This window comes from Protopterus annectens, chromosome 14.part0 (assembly GCF_019279795.1).
Source record: "Protopterus annectens isolate FY-2018-M chromosome 14.part0, PAN1.0, whole genome shotgun sequence".
Taxonomy (NCBI): domain Eukaryota; kingdom Metazoa; phylum Chordata; order Ceratodontiformes; family Protopteridae; genus Protopterus; species Protopterus annectens.
Window position 1 is genome coordinate 753,185,345 of NC_056748.1, and position 19,169 is coordinate 753,204,513.

At 35.2% G+C, this 19,169-nt stretch overlaps 1 protein-coding gene across 1 annotated transcript in view; it reads right to left on the reverse strand.

The window, feature by feature from the left end:
• The window catches only part of LOC122788724 (proton channel OTOP1-like), a 57,789-nt gene that overhangs the window by 19,363 nt on the left and 19,257 nt on the right, over positions 1-19,169 (reverse strand). Inside the window, exon 3 of the mRNA XM_044055615.1 lies at positions 11,197-12,140. Coding sequence (XP_043911550.1) covers positions 11,197-12,140 — 944 coding nt within the window. The remainder of the gene's footprint in view (positions 1-11,196; positions 12,141-19,169) is intronic.

Consider the following 19,169-nt stretch of genomic DNA (forward strand, 5'->3'; position numbering starts at 1 on the left):
GGACATACCTTCGTTGAAGGTTGTGTGTCAGAGCTGGCAACTCGGCACTTAAAATCTACTGCCAATCATTAGCGGACTGGAGTTCCGCTGTGGCGACCCCTAACCGGGAAAAGCCGAAAGACACAACAACAACAGCCCTCTGTCACATGGGCAGTCTTTACACCCAAAAATTCCTTTGCTTACAGCCCCATTGATCCTGTAATGTCCACTTTGCTAAGTACCTTTAAGTGTGTTATTCCCCTGCTTTCCAGACTGCAGAATAACATTTCTGTTGTACCTTTAAGAAGCATTTCTAAGACCTGAATGTGCATATAAATAGCAGGCATGTGCTAGCTTTAGTGCCATTTTGTGAGTATAGCTAGAGTGTGAACATCTATGCATGATTCAGCTAGTTTGTATATATGTTTATGTTTGTATAAAAGCTGCCTGAACAGAACCCACAATGTTTGTCTACTTCATCCTGACTAGATGAGCAACATGGTGTCAGAAGTGGGATTCCAGAGACTACTTTTCAGAGCCATGAGGTGCAGAGTTAACAGTGAAGGCAAACAAAGTGAACTAAGAGCAAAAAGGGCCAGAAATGATTTATTTTATAAAAAAGATAAAATGGAGCATTACTAAGAAAATGAATGGCATAAAACATTTATTAAACAAACGAGAAGCATAAAAAGTTTATTAATCAGACAAAATGTTCGAAATTAAGAGATTTGATAAAATGAACATCAGAACAAAACATAAAGGGTTTAGAATTACCTCAGAATTGCAAAATGAGCATGTTTAAAGTAAACAAGTATGTTTAGAGTTAAAATGATCACAAGAAAATATAATGGGCATGAAAAGAGATTAAATGAGCAAAATTAATATAACAAAGGGCAAAAATAATTTTTAAAATTTCAAGAATATTACATTGCCCTGAAAACATATTTCACAAAGTTTGTTATACGGAGGCCTATTGTGCTATTGGGCATAGTTACAAGTACTGGCATACATTTCAGGCATATGTACATGTGTGTGTGTTCATGCATACTGGCAAAAGTCTTCACTGAGATGTATTAATATGGCAGACAGCTTTCAAAAACTGCGACCACTCGTATTTGATCAGAATATTGCAGAGAACTACAGAATATTTGAGCAAGAGAACAATATATTAATACAAGCAGCTTATTCTGACAAATATGCATGCACAAGGGCATTTGTTTTGCTAAATCTAGTAGGATTAGAAGCCATTGAAATGGACAGCTCATTTGTATATGCACCAGCAGTATTTGAAGGTGAAGGGAAATCATCAGATTATTATACAAGCTGAATCAAGGGAAGAATCTGAGTGTCTGAAGCACATATTTAGAGAAATGTGCAACCGCCAGACCAATGTTACATTAGAGAGGCATTTGTTTTACATAAGACATCAAAAGTAATGAGAAACTTTTGCAGCTTATATTGCTGACCTGAGAAATAAAGCTAAAATGTGTAAGTTTGGTGACTTAAAAGATGAGTTAATAAAGGACAGGCTTATGTGTGTTATTAATAATGCTGCTGTGAGAGAGATTTTGATTTGTGACAGTGATTTAACACTGAGCAAAGCTATTGAGATTTGTCAAATTCATAAAGTTACAGAAAAGCACACGAACATGCTTGCAAGTGATAAGAGTATGGTTTCAGCAAGCTCCAGATCAAATGTAGAAAGTATGCAACATGTGGCAAGCAGAAACAGGCCTAAGCACATGGTAGCTGTAGCCCCTGTAGGTGTGGCAAGGAAAACCCACAATCTTCCAGCAAGTTCTAAGACTAGTTCAGTTAAAGGTGCATGCTCAGTGCCGTACAAGGGTGAGTCAGCAAAACCCAAATCAAGCTTTATTGTTAACTGTCACAAATAAGATGCCAACTATGAGTTTAAAAGAGAAACGTGCTTAGCATTTGGTCAGCAATGCCATAAATGTAAAAAATAGAACCATTTTCAAAAATTTTTCAAATCAAGCAAGCTTCACAATGTTATAAAGAAGGGCCATTAAAAAAGCAAATCGATCAAGATGAACTGCAACTGTCTGCTTTTTATGTAGATGGTGTAGCAGTAATTGGTGAAAGATTGATGCAGTAGATTTATTGGCAAAGAATTAAGTATTTTTGTACTGTCCAGATCAATGGCAAACCCATTGAGTTCAATGAAGACACTGTTTTGAAGTATAATGTTATGTCAGCAGACACATTTGCTAAGGTGAGAGCTGGTGAACAACTAAATGTGACTAGCTGTGCAAAACCTGTTGCTTATGGAGGTGAAGCAAATAAAACCAAAGGCTTAGTAGTGCTTTTATGTTATGTGGCCAAGAACTGTTATAGCTTATTATTCTATGTAGCCTTAAGACCTTTGCAGTTATTATTAGGTCTCAGAGACAGTTTGAGAATGAATTTGCTTTCTTTTACCAAAGAAGTTCATCAAATAAGCACATGTCCTAGTTCCAACTTCACTAAAACTATTTTTTCAGAGTATGCTGATGTTTTTGATGACAAGTTGGGCAAAATTCCAGTTGTGTATTCTATGAAGTTAGACACAGAGATCAATCCAGTAGTCAGATGAGCAAGAAAAGTTCCGATAGCTATGCAGCATAAAGTCAAAGCTCAGTTGAACAAAATTGTGCAGCAAGGTGTAATTTGTTTAGTTACAGAACCTACCAAATGGGTCTCGTCCATGGTAACAGCTCACAAAAAAGGCTCAGATGAAATCAAAATATGCATTGACCCAAAAGATTTGAACAAAGCATTAGAAAGACCACATCATCCCATGCACACAGTCAAAGAAGTTGCAGCTCTAATACCATATGCCATTGTTTTTTCTGTCTTAGATGCAAAAGGCTCATTTTGGCAAGTGATGCTTGATTGCAAATCTTCATTACTGATTACATTCAGTACCCCATTTGGAAGTTACAGATTTCTTAGGATGCCATTTGGAATAAATTCTGCAAGTGATGTCATTTAACGTGCAATGGAGCAAATGTTTTCAGGTTATCCTTGTGTCATAATCGTAGATGATTTGTTAGTTGGAGGCAATGGTGAAGGACAGCATGACAGAAATCTTAAGAGACATTAGGTTAGGTAGTAAATCAATCTCAAACCAATCTGAAAATGAGCCTACCAGTACTAACTAATGTTGATTGTTCCACTTGTATATGTCAGTGGCTACTGTTGACCAAAGTAATTCAGGAACTTGACTTGGCTGAAGTGGTTTTTTTTGGATTTGCCTAGCAAAAGACACTTATAGAGTACTTTCTTCTTGTTCAGTATGCAATAGTACTAAACTGCATTTGCAAAAATAACTACTTATAAGTGAATCTCAAAAAATTCATAGCATTAGATAAATACTCAATGAAATGAGAAAGTAACTCACTCCCTACTACCGAAAATTCCCTGATATTATCAATACCCCAGGTATTTGGGATGATAGTAAACAGGGACTTAATATCCATGGTAACAAAAACATAGTCATCATTATGTCCAAACTCCTTCACATCAGAGGAATTTGCCTCCTGAAAAAATTGATTTGGTCTATATATTGTTGGAGATCATTTTAGAAAATAATGTTTTTGTTTTTAATAATGAGTTATTTTTGCAGAAGGTTGGAGTGGTTATGGGCATGGCTTGTGCCAATAGCTATGCCAGTCTAGCATTGCTACAATGGGAAGAGAGTGCAGTGCTATGTAACAATGAGTTCTATAGGTACGTGGTATGGTGCACTCGATTTGTGGGTGATATATTCTTTTTATAGAATGTTTTAAGTGAGTTACTTTCTCGTTTCATTGAGTATTTATCTAATACTATGACTTTTTTGAGATTTACTTTAAGTACTCCAAAGATGAGATAGATTTTTTTTTGGATGTTACTGTGAGAATGTCTGATTTAGGGAATCTGCAAACTAGTTTATATAGGAAGCTGAGCAGAAAGAACTCACTTTTACATAAGGATAATAGGCATCCACGGCATGTTGTTAAGGATGTACTTAGGGGCCAGATTTTGAGAATGATGTAGCTACATAATGAGGATATACAACTTATGGTAGCCCTTAAGGATCTTAAGGGTGATTTTCTGAAGAGAGGATTCTCTGAGAAAGAAATGGATGCTAGTATTACCCAGTTATTGAATGAGAGGAATACTAGAGGCCAACCGTACTTTTCTGAGCAACCCCCTGGAGAAAGGAATGTGCATGAACATAGTGAATCTGGAAAGGTGAGGGTTCCTATGACTTTTTCAAGTGATGTCAATGTTTTCTATGACATCATTCAAAGGAACTGGGGTATATTAAAAGTGTCTGAGGAACTTAGAGAGGCTGTGAGTGACAGACCAATGTTTTCTTTTAAGAATAATCTCTCACTAAAAAGGCAGTTATGCTACAGGTCAGGATTGGCTAGATCAGCTTCTGTATCACAGAATCACAGATATAAGGGACATATCTCTGTAGAAGTTGTAGTACCTGTGATTGTATTTATACAGGTATGAGGTTTATACATCAATAGACAAGGGTAATGGTTGAATGTAAGTTCTATGCAGATTGCAAAACTAGAAATGTAGTGTATTTCAGTTTTTGTATGGTCTGCTTTGCATTCTCTGTAGGTAAAACTAATTGCTCTCTGAGGGAACGTATTTTAGAACATTTGAGAGATATCAGAAACAGTAGGGAAAGTAATGCTTTAGCATGTCATATTAAAGCCAGTGGACCCCAGCAAAATTTTAAGTTTTTTGTGCTAGAAATTGTGAAGGATAGCTTTAGAGGGGGGCATCAAGAACAGGACTGAGTTGGCTGAACAAAGGTGGATTCTCTTTTTTAATGCAGCGAATGCACCTGGAATTAATGATATGCTGCATGAATGTGCACTCCCCCATTGAAGCTTTATAGGTTGATTTGCATTAGCTATATTTTTTACATAATTTTTTTACATAATGTTTATGGGAAGATATGTGTATTTCTTTAAGAGAGCTGTATGTTTAATTGATTTGGTTAATTGGATGTGTTTTAAATTGGGAGCAGGTGCTGTTATTGTGAGAGTCTGAAGAAGTGACAGTTTGTCGTGAAAGCGCTTACTCATTTTTTATATTAAAGTTGTTTTGCCTTTAGGTCGTGATGATTCTGTTCAGTTTGTTATTTTTGTGTATTTGTTACTGTACCACTGGCAGAATCTTTATCCAGGAACCGGATTTCTTTTTATTATTTCAATTACTTGAGAAGTCAAAGCATGACAATACTGATGTCTTTTTGAATTTACTCAATCTCAGAAAAACGTGACAATATACTTGGTTTACCTGCTCAGAGACTTCTATCTAGGCAAACCAGAACAGCATTACCTGTCAGTGCTAGTTTATTGATGCCTAAAGCTAAAAACAACAAGGCAATCATTGCCCAATTATTTAGAAAGTGTTCTTTCCAGAAGTCCAGCTATGACAAATCCAGCAGATTTCTTTGTCCGTTAAAAGAAGGAGAGACAGTGAGGATACAAACGGCAAAAGGTTTCAACTGGATTGGTCAAGTAACAGATATATGTGAACAGCCAAGATCCTATCTTGTGAAATTTCAGGGTGTGGAGTACAGGAGAAATCGCAAACACTTACTTCCTGTATTAGAACCATTATCACAGCAATGTTCCTGTGATACAGACCCTAAACCTCAGAGTGATTCAGACAATGTTTCTGTTCCAGAGCATGTCTTGATTCCCACTACCGTTTCTGATAATGTTCATAATGTCCCTAAGGTTGAACATTCAGCAGAGACAATCCCAGTTGCTAACCCCAATTCCAGTTTTATGTCACACGATTTGGTCTTATTTGCAGACCCAGTGTGAGATACACAGCAACTTGTATGTAGCTGTATATATATATATATATATAGAGAGAGAGAGAGATTGAGAGAGAGATAGAGTTTTGTATAATTGTGTGATGAAGAATTACTTTGTACCTATAGCATATCAGTCAGTATTATCAATGTTATTTCTCAAAGAGGGAGGATGTAGAATAACATGTGTGTTGTACCTTTAAGAAGAATTTCTAGATTCTAGATAGCATTTCTAAGACCTGAACTTGCATATAAATAGCAGGCATGTGTTAGCTTCATTGGCATTTTGTGAGTACAGCCAGAGTGTGAACATCTATGCATCAGATAACTAGTTTGTATATACATTTATGTTTGTATATAATAAAGCTGCTTGAACTGAACCCACGATGTTTGTCTACTTCATCCTGACTAGATGAGCGACACAGACCATCTGCACCCTTAGTAAAACCCTTCTGTAAATTGCTCAGCCTCTCTTCTACAGTACCAGTTCACCTTTGCTCTAAGTATTCTTAGGTTGATGCCCCCAACACACACACACACACACACACACACACACACACACACACACACACACATTTTCACAACCTCCAGGTAATGCTGTGCATTATTTTGCTCTCTCTAGGTGAAACACATCATCACTCCCTCAGTGTGTGTGTACCAAGGATATACTACTATAATTCCATTTGCACTTATCAGCCACAGGACCCAACCTCAGTCTTTCCAATCACCAGAAAGGCCACTTTCTAAAATGTTGCAGTAGTTCTCTCATTTAGATCTTGAGTACCATGTCTCACTTTATTTAATACAGGCAGCTCCTGGCCGATTTCAACCACATTGGGTACAACATTGCATTCCTCATCTATCCCATCTTCCTTTGAGGTTTCAGTTAACATTTTTTCAGATGATGGGGTGGAATACTCATATTCTGTTGACAGAATTAACCATTTGCCCACCAGCACCTAGCTGCATCATTGTTCTCTCTAAAGCCTGACACCATCTCAGTTTTAACCCAGGTGTCATGCTTTTTCTGCTGAAGGACCAGTGATAACCTTTCTATATAGCAGCCTTCCAATCCAGACATTTTAGCCACACTCCCTCTTATGCCTGCTACATCTTCCATGACATTACCTTGTATAACTGTCTTTTGTGATGGAAAACCAGAGTATCCTTGTACATGGACAATCTGACCCCATTCTCCGGGCCACTTTGCTCCCTGTCACTCCTCATTAGCCACTATTTTAAAAACAGTCATGCAACTTTAAGCTTAATTTCCTTGGCTCCACCTAATCCATGTAGTGGGTGCCACACACACCCATAAAGTGTTTACCTGTGCATTCAGGTATCTCATTTAGTTCTGGTTTGAGCTTATCCTTAAAGTGTTTGCCACTACATGATTCCTTCTGTCCAAAAAGATGCAGATTCTCTTATCTGGAAAAACTTGCCAGGTCTTCTACATTTCTTCTCAACATTTATACTTGCACTGCATTTGCAATAATGGCAATGTTGTAGTGCTGCTGCTCAACATCTTCATATCCCCCAAGTTCAACCATATTTCTTTTATCTCACCAGCCTCTGTGGTGGAGCCATCAGAGCTCTCTGTTTTAACCCTGCAACCTTGTTCTTGAGACCACTAAGCAGGTAGCCATAGGAACTCATCTAATTTCTTGTCAACCGATTTCATATATTTACCTATTCATATGACTTCAGACTAACTTACAGACTTTTACACTCTTATCTGTGTGCATGATTCAGTCTTACCATTTTGTAAACATGCTGGACCTTTCCTAATTAAGTTAATTTAATGAGTGATTTAAATTATCCCAAAGTGAACTGGGATAACTATTGTTCAGGCTCAAACACTGGAGAAGAATTTTCATGTACCATTTACATTAAAAGGTTTTCCCAATTGGTTAGACGTCTGCCAACAGATAAAAATAGTTGGACTTTATCATCACTAACTGTGAGAATACAATCTAGAACATTAATTTAGGCTCAGCTTTAGGTAACACAGCTCACTGAAATTTGAAATCACAGTAACAAACCTCAACCCGTTATGAAATAATTCAACTAAAGACTACTTAATTATAATGAAATTATTGAATCTCTATCCCAAACTAACTAGATAGAAGTTACAAGTGACAAAATGGACTTGGGATATTTAAAATTAGAAAAAAAAATTAATAAACTCAGTACAATAAACTTCCAAAGGTTATTCACATAAAACTAACAAGAGCAGGTTACCTTATTGGTGCACTATATCTGAAAAACATAGGAAATATGCAACTCACAGAAACAAAGCAAAATTAAATAGAATTAATCTACAGTTAAACATTTACTGAGGGAAGAACAAACTACATTTGAGATTAGATTGGCTATACATAATAAAATTGCATTAAAAGAATATCAATTCTATAAGAACAATAATTGTAATGATAAGGTAATAGATAAACTAGAACACTTGTAGATGAATTTAACCAGCATCTTTTCAGTTTTACTAGTTCACTTTTGGATTCATCTTCACCTGCTCAAGAAACAGTGTTATCCACAGAGATTGTATGTTTGATAATATCTGATCTCCTTATTTTTATCTTACTTAATAAAATTGGACAGAAAACCATAACTGGAGTATGTAATATTGTAGCAATCTTAATTTCAAGCATTAAAAATGAATTAAATCCAATCCTACATACAATTTTTAATGGACTATTATATAATGATAGTGTCACTAATTCCTGAAAATAATCCAAGATTGCGCCAGTTTTAAAAAAGGATAACAAATTGGAATTTCAAATCTATAGCCCAATGTCACTTTTGGGCAAATATTTTGAAAGATGTTTATTTCATCTTTTAACAAATCCAGATAATAGTGAAAATTTCACTGACATAAGCCAACATGGAATTACTCATAAGAGGTCTAACTTTTCCAGTTTAGCAGAATTTTATGATCAAGTTAACCTGACTATGGATCTGGGACTGCATGTGCCCTGTTTTCAGATCTTGCTAAAGCATTTGACACCTTCTATCATTATTCAGTTATTAAACTAGTAAATACATATGTATTCAACTCGTACATATTACGTGGTCATCGATTGGCTTGTACAGTGTTCTCACTGTGTCACTATTCAAGAAGTCCACACTGACTATTTACCAGCATCCATGGGGTCCCACAGTGCTCAGTGTTGGGCCTTTTTTGTTAATTTGTTGTTGACTGTAAGACTGGATTGTGGTAGTGTCAAAAGATGATGTGGCTGTATTATATAAGTACCTTTATGATATTTCTGTATGTGTAAATGATTCCAATCTCTCCAGATACCAGTCAGTAAAAACTGGCACACTCTTGAAAGAAGTATATGAATATAAATATCTTAGGATTAGAATTACCAGTAACTTGTGATTTAAAAAGCATTTTTTCAAATATTCATAGACTGTTACTAGGCTAATGACCCAAGGGGCATTTCTAATCCTAGCCAAGTCTTCCCAAAAGAATAATGATGTCCTGTGTCCAAACAGGACACTGAGAGCCGGGTATTTATAAGCTATCTCTGTCTATAAGGGGCAAGGGTGTCATGCACAGTGCAAATTTCCTATTCCCCATCCACTTGTCTAGGTTGTGCTTAAACTAGGTAATAGATGAACTCAGATTCACATGGATGGGAAGCCTGTTCCATAGAAGTTGTCTCTGGGACACACATCTGTCTCTCCAGCATGTTCTGTTTATGTCACAGACAACATTCCGGTCCTTAGACTTTGTACTTCTGGTACTCTTTGACTTAGTATGTAAGAGATTCATACATGTGAGGTTTGCAGATGGCTTGAAAGGCAAGCATAGATCACCCCTCAGCAACCTATAGGAGACTGAGTAGAGGGAAAGGACATTAAGGCACTCTGCATAAGGTAGGTTTGTTTCGCCTTGTACTGGTTTTTAGTAACATATGATGGAAAGCTTTACGGTGTATGGACCAATATAAAAAATTCTCCTTGAGAGATAAAAATAACATGATCAGGCTCTACAAAACTTACTTGAGACCAATATTGGAGTGCAGTAACTCATTTTGCATGGACACAAGTAACGAGCTTCAAAAACAGTTCAGGGAAAGTTCACAAAACATATCCCAAGTTTAAAAGATATCAGTGGTATCTACGATAGATAGATAACATTATATCTGTTCTCATTTCATTACAGATATTTCAATGGTAAAGCTATCTTTGCTTACATAGCATATGAGAGTAAATCTGTGCAGCTTTATTAAAAAGCACAGGAATATTAATTTTGTCTAAACCTATACAAAACATCAATAATAAGTCAATTATGTTACTGAAATTATCCTGAGAATTTGGATAAATTACTTCATAGAATAATTGCTTCTGAAAAACTATCACTGTACAAATAAACCTTGGATTCTTGGATGGACCATGACATTTCAAATCTCATTTGAAGGAGTCAATGTATTATAATGGCCTTAGGGTCTCATTTCTGGTTTCCAAAACGTATGAATGTATGAACTTTACGAGCATGCATTTTAATTTAGCATGTAACCTTATAAAATTGTACAGTTTTAAATATTTTAGCACTAAACATACAATATAACAGTTTCATGACAGGAATTAATACATATAGATAATTTTTTTCAGATTCCTAATTTATCAGAAGATTTTATTTTTGATTTAGTGAATAATCCTGCAGGCAATACTTAATAATTCCAGTATTTGAAAGAAAATCTCTACAGTCTTTTTATCAATATGAAAACTAGTTCTCAGAAAGCCTGAAGTTGAGAAAAAGATACCAAACCTTTATATTCATACTATGAATGTCCTATTTCAGACAAAGAGATTCTTCACTTATAGCAGGTAAATAAGGAAAAGTAATTCAGTCTAGATACCATTTAAAATTCACAGTCAACCAGATATACAGTAATTGTTTAAAATGTTATAGGAATCCACATTTGTATTTCTAGCTAATAACATTTCAATACATGAAAGGTAATACTCTACATTTTTTCTTAACTCTTTCACTTATAGAAGTTTGCACTGCTACCTTGATATGTGCACATTTCCAGAGCAACCCCAGAAATGACAGTAGTAGCTTCTGCCTTCTTACAAGAATTCCGACAGTGAAGATTTCACATTGAAACAATCAGAAAACTGCTAAAGCTACTAAAATGTTCATCTTCAGCAACATGCATTTCATAACAGGGAGGAAATTTAATAAGACACTCAAATCATTTTCACCAATAACCACACTGAATCAGACATATATGGCAGATCAGTTAAATCACCGTTGGTCATGCAGTACAGTTTATTTAAATTATGAAATTATAAAATGCACGTTGCACTAATTTATCTCGTATCTTAAATGTCAAGAAGTTAGTTATTGTCATACTTACTGATATGTTGCAGAAAATCAGAAAGACAGAAATGTTGGGTATGAGATTCTTCTTGAGAACTCTAGATTCTTTTATTTCTCTTAACTGAAAAATATCATCTGTCTGAGATATTCTAGGTATAAAGCTGCAGTCTGGTTTGTGCAGTGAAGATAGTGTTTTGAACTCCTGAGATGTTGATATATCTGAATTTTGTTCTTTTGCCAAACATGAGAAATTTTCAGTTGTATCATCAAAGCCTTCATTGCAGACTCCATGATGAAAAACAAAGCTGTGCGCTGATTGAGATATTGAAAATACTAGACTCTCCTTTTCTTCACTTTCTAACCCATTGGGAACAGAATACAATGCCTCAGCAATAAAGAGGTTTTGTGCAAGCAGCTGAACAATTCTGCAGACAGACAAACAGAAATCCAAGAAATTAAAATAGTCTCGAACTTGGCAGAAGAAAAACGAGACCAGTGAGAAGACAGAACCCATCAGAGGACCACAAGAGCTTCCCAGCAGAAGGGAGATATCCACATTTCTAACCACACTCTTGGGTCTTTTTGAGGCTGAATCATTCTTTCTGTGTTGGTTTGTGGCAATGCCTGTCACTGAAGCTACAAACATTGTAAAGAGCAGCCCAGAATCAAAGCTATAGTAAGGCAAAATTTCAGATTTTTTGGCATGAACACCAGATAAGATCATAACCCCAAAAGTGGATAATAGAACAAGAACACCAAATACCAGTCCAATAAGTATACCATTGAAAGAGACTGCTCTCCTTTTTGTCTTCACAAATTCATCAACATGGGGGACTCGTTCTACATTCTTCCACATGATGTATAGCATGACTGATGAAAAGAGACTGAATTCAATATTAAAAGGATATAAGTAAATGGATCCTTCACGAAAGACATAACAGGCTTTAGTAAAGCACTCACAGCTGTTTGTGTACTGAGAATCTGCAGAAGGAAAAAGAACATTAAATCAGTGACTGATAACTGCACATGCTTTATCCTGTCATCCCTAATATCTGAAAAAAAACACTGTTTATCTTTTTAGCAAGACTGGGTTAAAAACACAAATGACTAAGGAATTACAAACTGTTACAATTTTCAAAAACAAACTCAAATCATTTTTGAAGAGGAAGCTACATGTAAATTCATAGGTAACATCACATCACTTCATACTGTTTGTTTGGACAGTACCATGTTGCCTTTGTTTATGATGGTATTATGTAAATTATTTTTGATTTCCTTTTATAGTTTTGTTTAATGTTTTGTTCTTTCTCTTCCTGTTATTTATTGTTTTGGTAAGTATTTTGTTATGACCAGACTTCAACTACAAAGGACCCTAGTGGACCAGTTCACCTAACTATAAATAAAATAAAGTAAAATAAAATAAAAACTAAAAGCTTAAACCACAAACTAAGTAAAAAAATAGGCAGTATGGCAAGTCAATAGCACGAAAACAGCAAAACTGGTACAATTTATTGAAGCGCCTTTTGTTTGCTAGCATAAGCAAATTTCTTCAGAAACGATTTTTAATTTTTAAAAACCATTTAAATCGTCACAATTAATGACTGTTAAGCCAATCACAGTTCCCATCATATTATCCACGCATTAAAGGCATCTAACCTGCTTAAAAGTATACCACTAATAAATAAATACTAATTTAAACTATCTACACCATAATATAAGTACTAACAAATCATATTGTAAAAGTAAAAACAGTAATATAATCTAAATAAACATTTCAAACTAAAATGGTCATATTGTAATAATGTATAATATAATAAATAAATAATGTATATATTCCTCGCTTAGTTAAATCCTGTATTAGAAAAATATAAAATACAGTAATGAATGTTAAATAATATTCAAATAATATTTAAAGGTATATTTAAAGATGTTTAAATACAAAACAATGCCTTCTATAAAGGAAACATCACATCAACGTCTAAGACTCCTTAACTTAAGAATGCTACTAATTGAGCATGTTTCATTCAACCCAGGATAGTTATAGGCATTTAATCTAATCTGACAAGCTAATTCTAATTCTTCCAGATGTAAGGGTGCTGGGCCACCTCTTACATCTGAATTTATCTGGTCTATAACTGAAAATTTAAATCTATGGTCCGTATAGGACTGGACATGTTTAGCTAAAGCATTGTCTTGTTTATTCTTATTAATAGCATATTGATGTTCGTAAATCCTTTCACGGAGCTTACGCTCTGTTTTGCCTACATAAAATGCAGGACAATCCTGACATGTTGCTAGGTAAACAACCATCTTCGAGTTGCAATTAAACCTAGATTTCAATTTTATGTGAAAACCATTTGCTGTTACTGAATATAAATTATCCACTAATTTACAATAATTGCAACTTTGACATTTAAACATCCCTGAAATGTTTGGTTGAGCCCATTGTTGTTGCTCAAGTAAGTCTTTTAAGTTCCTACCTCTCCTAAATATTGCTCGTGGTGCATCACCCATTTTTACAACAATAGAGGGGTTTGATTTAAGTATACCCCAATTTTTCTTAATGATGTCCAAACAGGTGTAACTATGTATATTGAATGTAGTAATAATGTTCACTTCATTTTGTATATTGTTTATAGGGCTACATGTAGTGATACCATTAACATCTGAGGTAGAAGTTGATGTTTCAATATTATTAAGTTTAAACCCCAGTAAAGGTTTATATGTTCCATTAGTTCTTTTATACTGGACTTCATTTATTAAATCGTCCAGTAAGGGTACCGGATAACCTCTGTGCAAAAACATGGACTTTAATAGCTGGCATTCTTCCTCAAAATCTTGGTCATTGCTTACAATTCGTGCAGCTCTCACTAGCTGCACTTTAACCACGGAACGCTTCTGGTAGTGATGATGGCAACTTGAAAAATGCAAGAAAGAGTTAGAAAAAGTACTCTTCCTATAGATATTGGCAACATAACTGTCTAAATCCATATTCTTAGTTATCCAAATATCTTAATATGCTATAGCTTCTTTATTGAAGTTAGCTGTAAATTGTAAAAATTGAGTTGACTCATTAAACTTTTGAACTATGGAGTTACTTGTTTCAACATCTCATTTTAACAAAATAAAAATGTCATCCAAATACTTTGTGTAATATCCACGGAATATACTTTTAGCGCTTTCGTTTTTAATAAAAACTTCATGAAGTTTTTATTAAAAATGAAAGCGCTAAAAGTATATTCCGTGGATTGGTGTTTATTCCTTCTGGTGGTGTATCTAGGTTTGTGTGCTTCTGTATTTACCTTGTGTAATATATAATCAAGTCATTAATACTCTTGTTCTTAAATACGTATTCGGATTCCCAATAGGCCATAACAGAGTTCACTATGCTTGCCCCACATGGAGAGCCCATAGCTACTCCGACTTTTTGAAGGTAGAAGTTGTCACCAAACATAAAGAAATTGTTGAACAAAATAATTTCTAAAAGTTCTGTAATTAATGCCACCTCACTAGCCGAAGCCCCATATTTTTTAAGCAGCAAATTTACCCATTCAATACCTATGTCCTGAGGTATACATGTATATAAGCCCCTCACATCCACTGTAAGGAAGTTATAATCCATGCTAAATTCTAGGCTATCCAGATTTTTAAGGAATGACCACCAATCTTTGCATATCTGTTGTTCTTTAATCAAATATTTTTGTAAAATTGTGTCTACAACTTTTGCACAAGAATAGGTAGGTGACCCTCTTCCATCAACTAACGGTCACATGGGAGGGTTCACCATATCCTTATGGATCTTCGGTTTCCCGAACATATAAGGATATCTGGGGTATGTAGTGAACATGTAGTTATAAATATTCTGTTCTATCCTCCCCTCAATGAACAAATCTTCTATACTACTTCTAATATAGTTATATGCTTTGTTTATTTCTGATCTAGAATTCACGACATATGCCGGATTATCCAGTAATGCATGCATCCTTTCTACATAATCCAAATTGTCAAAAACTAACAAGCCACCCCCATTATCTGGCTTGCAAATGCGTATGTCTTGTTATTTAATAAACTCAAGACATTCACTTTCAAAGTGATTGGACCTGTGTTTAGCACTAACAGGTAACCCTCTTTTAATACTCTGTCTTATGTCCAACTCACAAAGTTGTTCAAAAATTTGCAATAAAGGATGCAAAGGAGGGTTGAACGTACTAGGGATGTAAAATTGACTGGAGTTAAAATCATTTGCCCCAACGCCCATCATTAAATTAAAATTGAGCTTCCTAGTAAATACTTTAAGGTCAATGACAGTTTTCAAATCAAGCTTTTGTTCAGGGACATAAGTGTACCCTTTAGACAAAAAATCTACTATGTCTGGGGGTATAACAACATGAAAAATTAAATACTTTAAAATCACCTGTCTTGTTAGTAGTAATGATTGGCTTAGATATTAAATTGTCACTAGATCTACTAAAACCTTCAAAACTACCGGTTCTTGTGCGATCCACTTTAACCACTCTACCTCCGGTGAATGGGAATGTCAGTAACCAGGAGGCAATGAATACGTTAACAACTACCATTACTACCACAGCTTTAAGGCCAGAAGCAGTCACAGGTTTGGCCCTAGTCCCGCAGGGTCAACTGCTTCAACAACCGGTACCTAAAAGTTCGACTTGCTCGGTTGGCAATATGGAAGCATCAGATTTATCGGGGAAATGTAAAGTAAATCATATGAGTGATTTACCATCTCAACAACCTTGCTTTGCCAGTAGTGTGCCCGTTATGGGTGAATTCAATTCACTGTTGTTTCCGGAGTTAAATCAGTGGCTTTCTGAAGGTTTTTCTTTCACCAGTGTAGTATCTATGAACACGGAACTTCAGCACCATGACAAAGGTAATAACATTTTACTATCTGATATAGTGGCAAAGCTTAAACTTTTAGATAGCCACTTGATGAAACTAAAAAAAAACTACAACTCGAAATAGCATATTTTCGTGAATGCTTGTCACGGAAGGTGGTGTCAGAAGGTTTAAGACTCCACCAATTTCCAACAGGTTTGGTTGCTAATTCAAATTTCCACAAGGAATTGTTAGAGATGTTTGACCGACAAGGGTTTAAATTGTTGGACCTTATGGTTAAACATTACACCACTTGGGTCGCTGAGCTTAATATAAAAGTAACAGAATTGGATACAAGTATTAAACTCGGTGTTAACTTTCATAGGTACAGATATGAATACACCCGTATGTTTTCTAGCATTGATCAATATTTAGTCAAGTTGAGAAGTAATAAGATGAAAAAACTTGACCGCAATTATAAAGCATACAAGGAGGGTGTTGCATATCCAGTCCCCTCAGTGGCTCAAGTTTGGCATAACAATTCTCTATGTTCCAACTTGCTGTCTGATTCTAATAATGGCAGCATGGATAACAACCAATTCCAGTGTGAGAATGACAATTTACAACCTTCTGCTACAACTCAGTTAACAATGGGAATATGTATGGGCAACAAGAATTGAGAAGAAGTGCAAGGTTACTTCACCTCCAACATGATAAGAACAGTAATGGCCAGTTTCATCAGAATTCAAATTTTCAGTTAGCCAATCATATGGGGGCCAGACCAAAACAGCAGAACAATTACCAGATGAACAGAACACAATGTAAACACAACAAATGAATGACTTAACTGTAGAGGATGTTGATGTCAGTTTTGTTCCTGATGTAATTTGTCAAGCTTTATCAGAAGACATGTTAGATTTTGTCTTGTTTGAGGTTGAATTAGGTTTTGAAGGTTTTAGCAGATCTAGTGACAATTTAATATCTAAGCCAACTATTATTACTAACAAGACAGGTGATTTTAAAGTATTTAATTTTTCATCTGTTGTTATAACCCCAGACATAGTAGATTTTTTGTCTAAAGGGTACACTTATTTCCCTGAACAAAAGCTTGATTTGGTGAAAACTGTCATTGACCTTAAAGTATTTACTAGGAAGTTCAATTTTAATTTAATGATGGGTGTTGCGGTAAATGATTTTAACTCCAGTCAATTTTACATCCCTAGTACTTTCAACCCTCCTTTGCATCCTTTATTGCAAATTTTTGAACAACTTTGTGAGTTGGACATAAGACAGAGTATTAAAATAGGGTTACCTGTTAGTGCTAAACACAGGTCCAATCACTTTGAACGTGAATGTCTTGAGTTTATTAAATCACAAGACATATGCATTTGCAAGCCAGATAAAGGTGGTGACTTGGTAGTTTTTGACAATTTGGATTATGTAGAAAGGATGCATGCATTACTGGATAATCCGGCATATGTCGTGAGTTCTAGATCGGAAATAAACAAAGCATATAACTATATTAGAAGTAGTATAGAAGATTTGTTCATTGAGGGGAGGATATAACAGAATATTTATAACTACATGTTCACTACTTACCCCAGATATCCTTATATGTTCGGAATACCGAAGATCCATAAGGATATGGTAAACCCTCCCATGTGACCATTAGTTGATGGAAGAGGGTCACCTACCTATTCTTGTGCAAAAGTTGTAGACACAATTTTACAAAAATATTTGATTAAAGAACAACAGATATGCAAAGATTCGTGGTCATTCCTTAGAAATCTGGATAGTCTAGAATTTAGCATGGATTATAACTTCTTCACAGTGGATGTGAGGGACTTATATACATGTATACCTCTGGACATAGGTAATGAATGGGTAAATTTGTTGCTTAAAAAACATGGGGCTTCGGCTAGTGAGGTGGCATTAATTACAAAACTTTTGGAAATTATTTTGTTCAACAATTTCTTTATGTTTGGTGACAACTTCTACCTTCAAAAAGTTGGAGAAGCTATGGGCTCTCCATGTGGGGCAAGCATAGCGAACTCTGTTATGGCCTATTGGGAATCCGAAAACGTATTTAAGAACAAGAGTATTAATGACTTGATTATATATTACACAAGGTATTTGGATGACAGTTTTATTTTGTTAAAAGGAGATGTTGAAACAAGTAACTCCATAGTTCAATAGTTTAATGAGTCAGCTCAATTTTTACAATTTACAGCTACTTTCAATAAAGAAGCTATAGCATATTTAGATATTTGGATAACTAAGAATATGGATTTAGGCAGTTATGTTGCCAATATCTATAGGAAGAGTAATTTTAATAACTCTTTCTTGCATTTTTCAAGTTGCCATCATCACTACCAGAAGCGTTCCGTGGTTAAAGTGCAGCTAGTGAGAGCTACACGAATTGTAAGCAATGACCAAGATTTTGAGGAAGAATGGCAGCTATTAAAGTCCATGTTTTTACACAGAGGTTATCTGCTACCCTTACTGGATGATTTAATAAATGAAGTCCAGTATAAAAGAACTAATGGAACATATAAACCTTTACTGGGGTTTAAACTTAATAATACTGAAACATCAACTTCTACCTCAGATGTTAATGGTATCACTACATGTAGCCCTATAAACAATTTACAAAATGAAGTGAACTTTATTACTACATTCAATATACATAGTTACACCTGTTTGGACATCATTAAGAAAAATTGGGGTATATTTAAATCAAACCCCTCTATTGTTGTAAAAATGGGTGATGCACCACGAGCAATATTTAGGAGAGGTAGGAACTTAAAAGACTTACTTGAGCGACAACGACGGGCTCAACCAAAAATTTCAGGGATGTTTAAATGTCAAAGTTGCAATTATTGTAAATTTGTGGATAATTTATATTCAGTAACAGCAAATGCTTTTCACATAAAATTGAAATCTAGGTTTAATTGCAACTCGAAGATGGTTGTTTACCTAGCAACATGTCAGGGTTGTCCTGCATTTTATGTAGGCAAAACAGAGCGTAAGCTCCGTGAAAGTATTTACGAACATCAATATGCTATTAATAAGAATTTACAAGACAATGCTTTAGTTAAACATGTCCAGTCCTATACGGACCATAGATTTAAATTTTCAGTTATAGACCAGATAAATTCAGATGTAAGAGGTGGC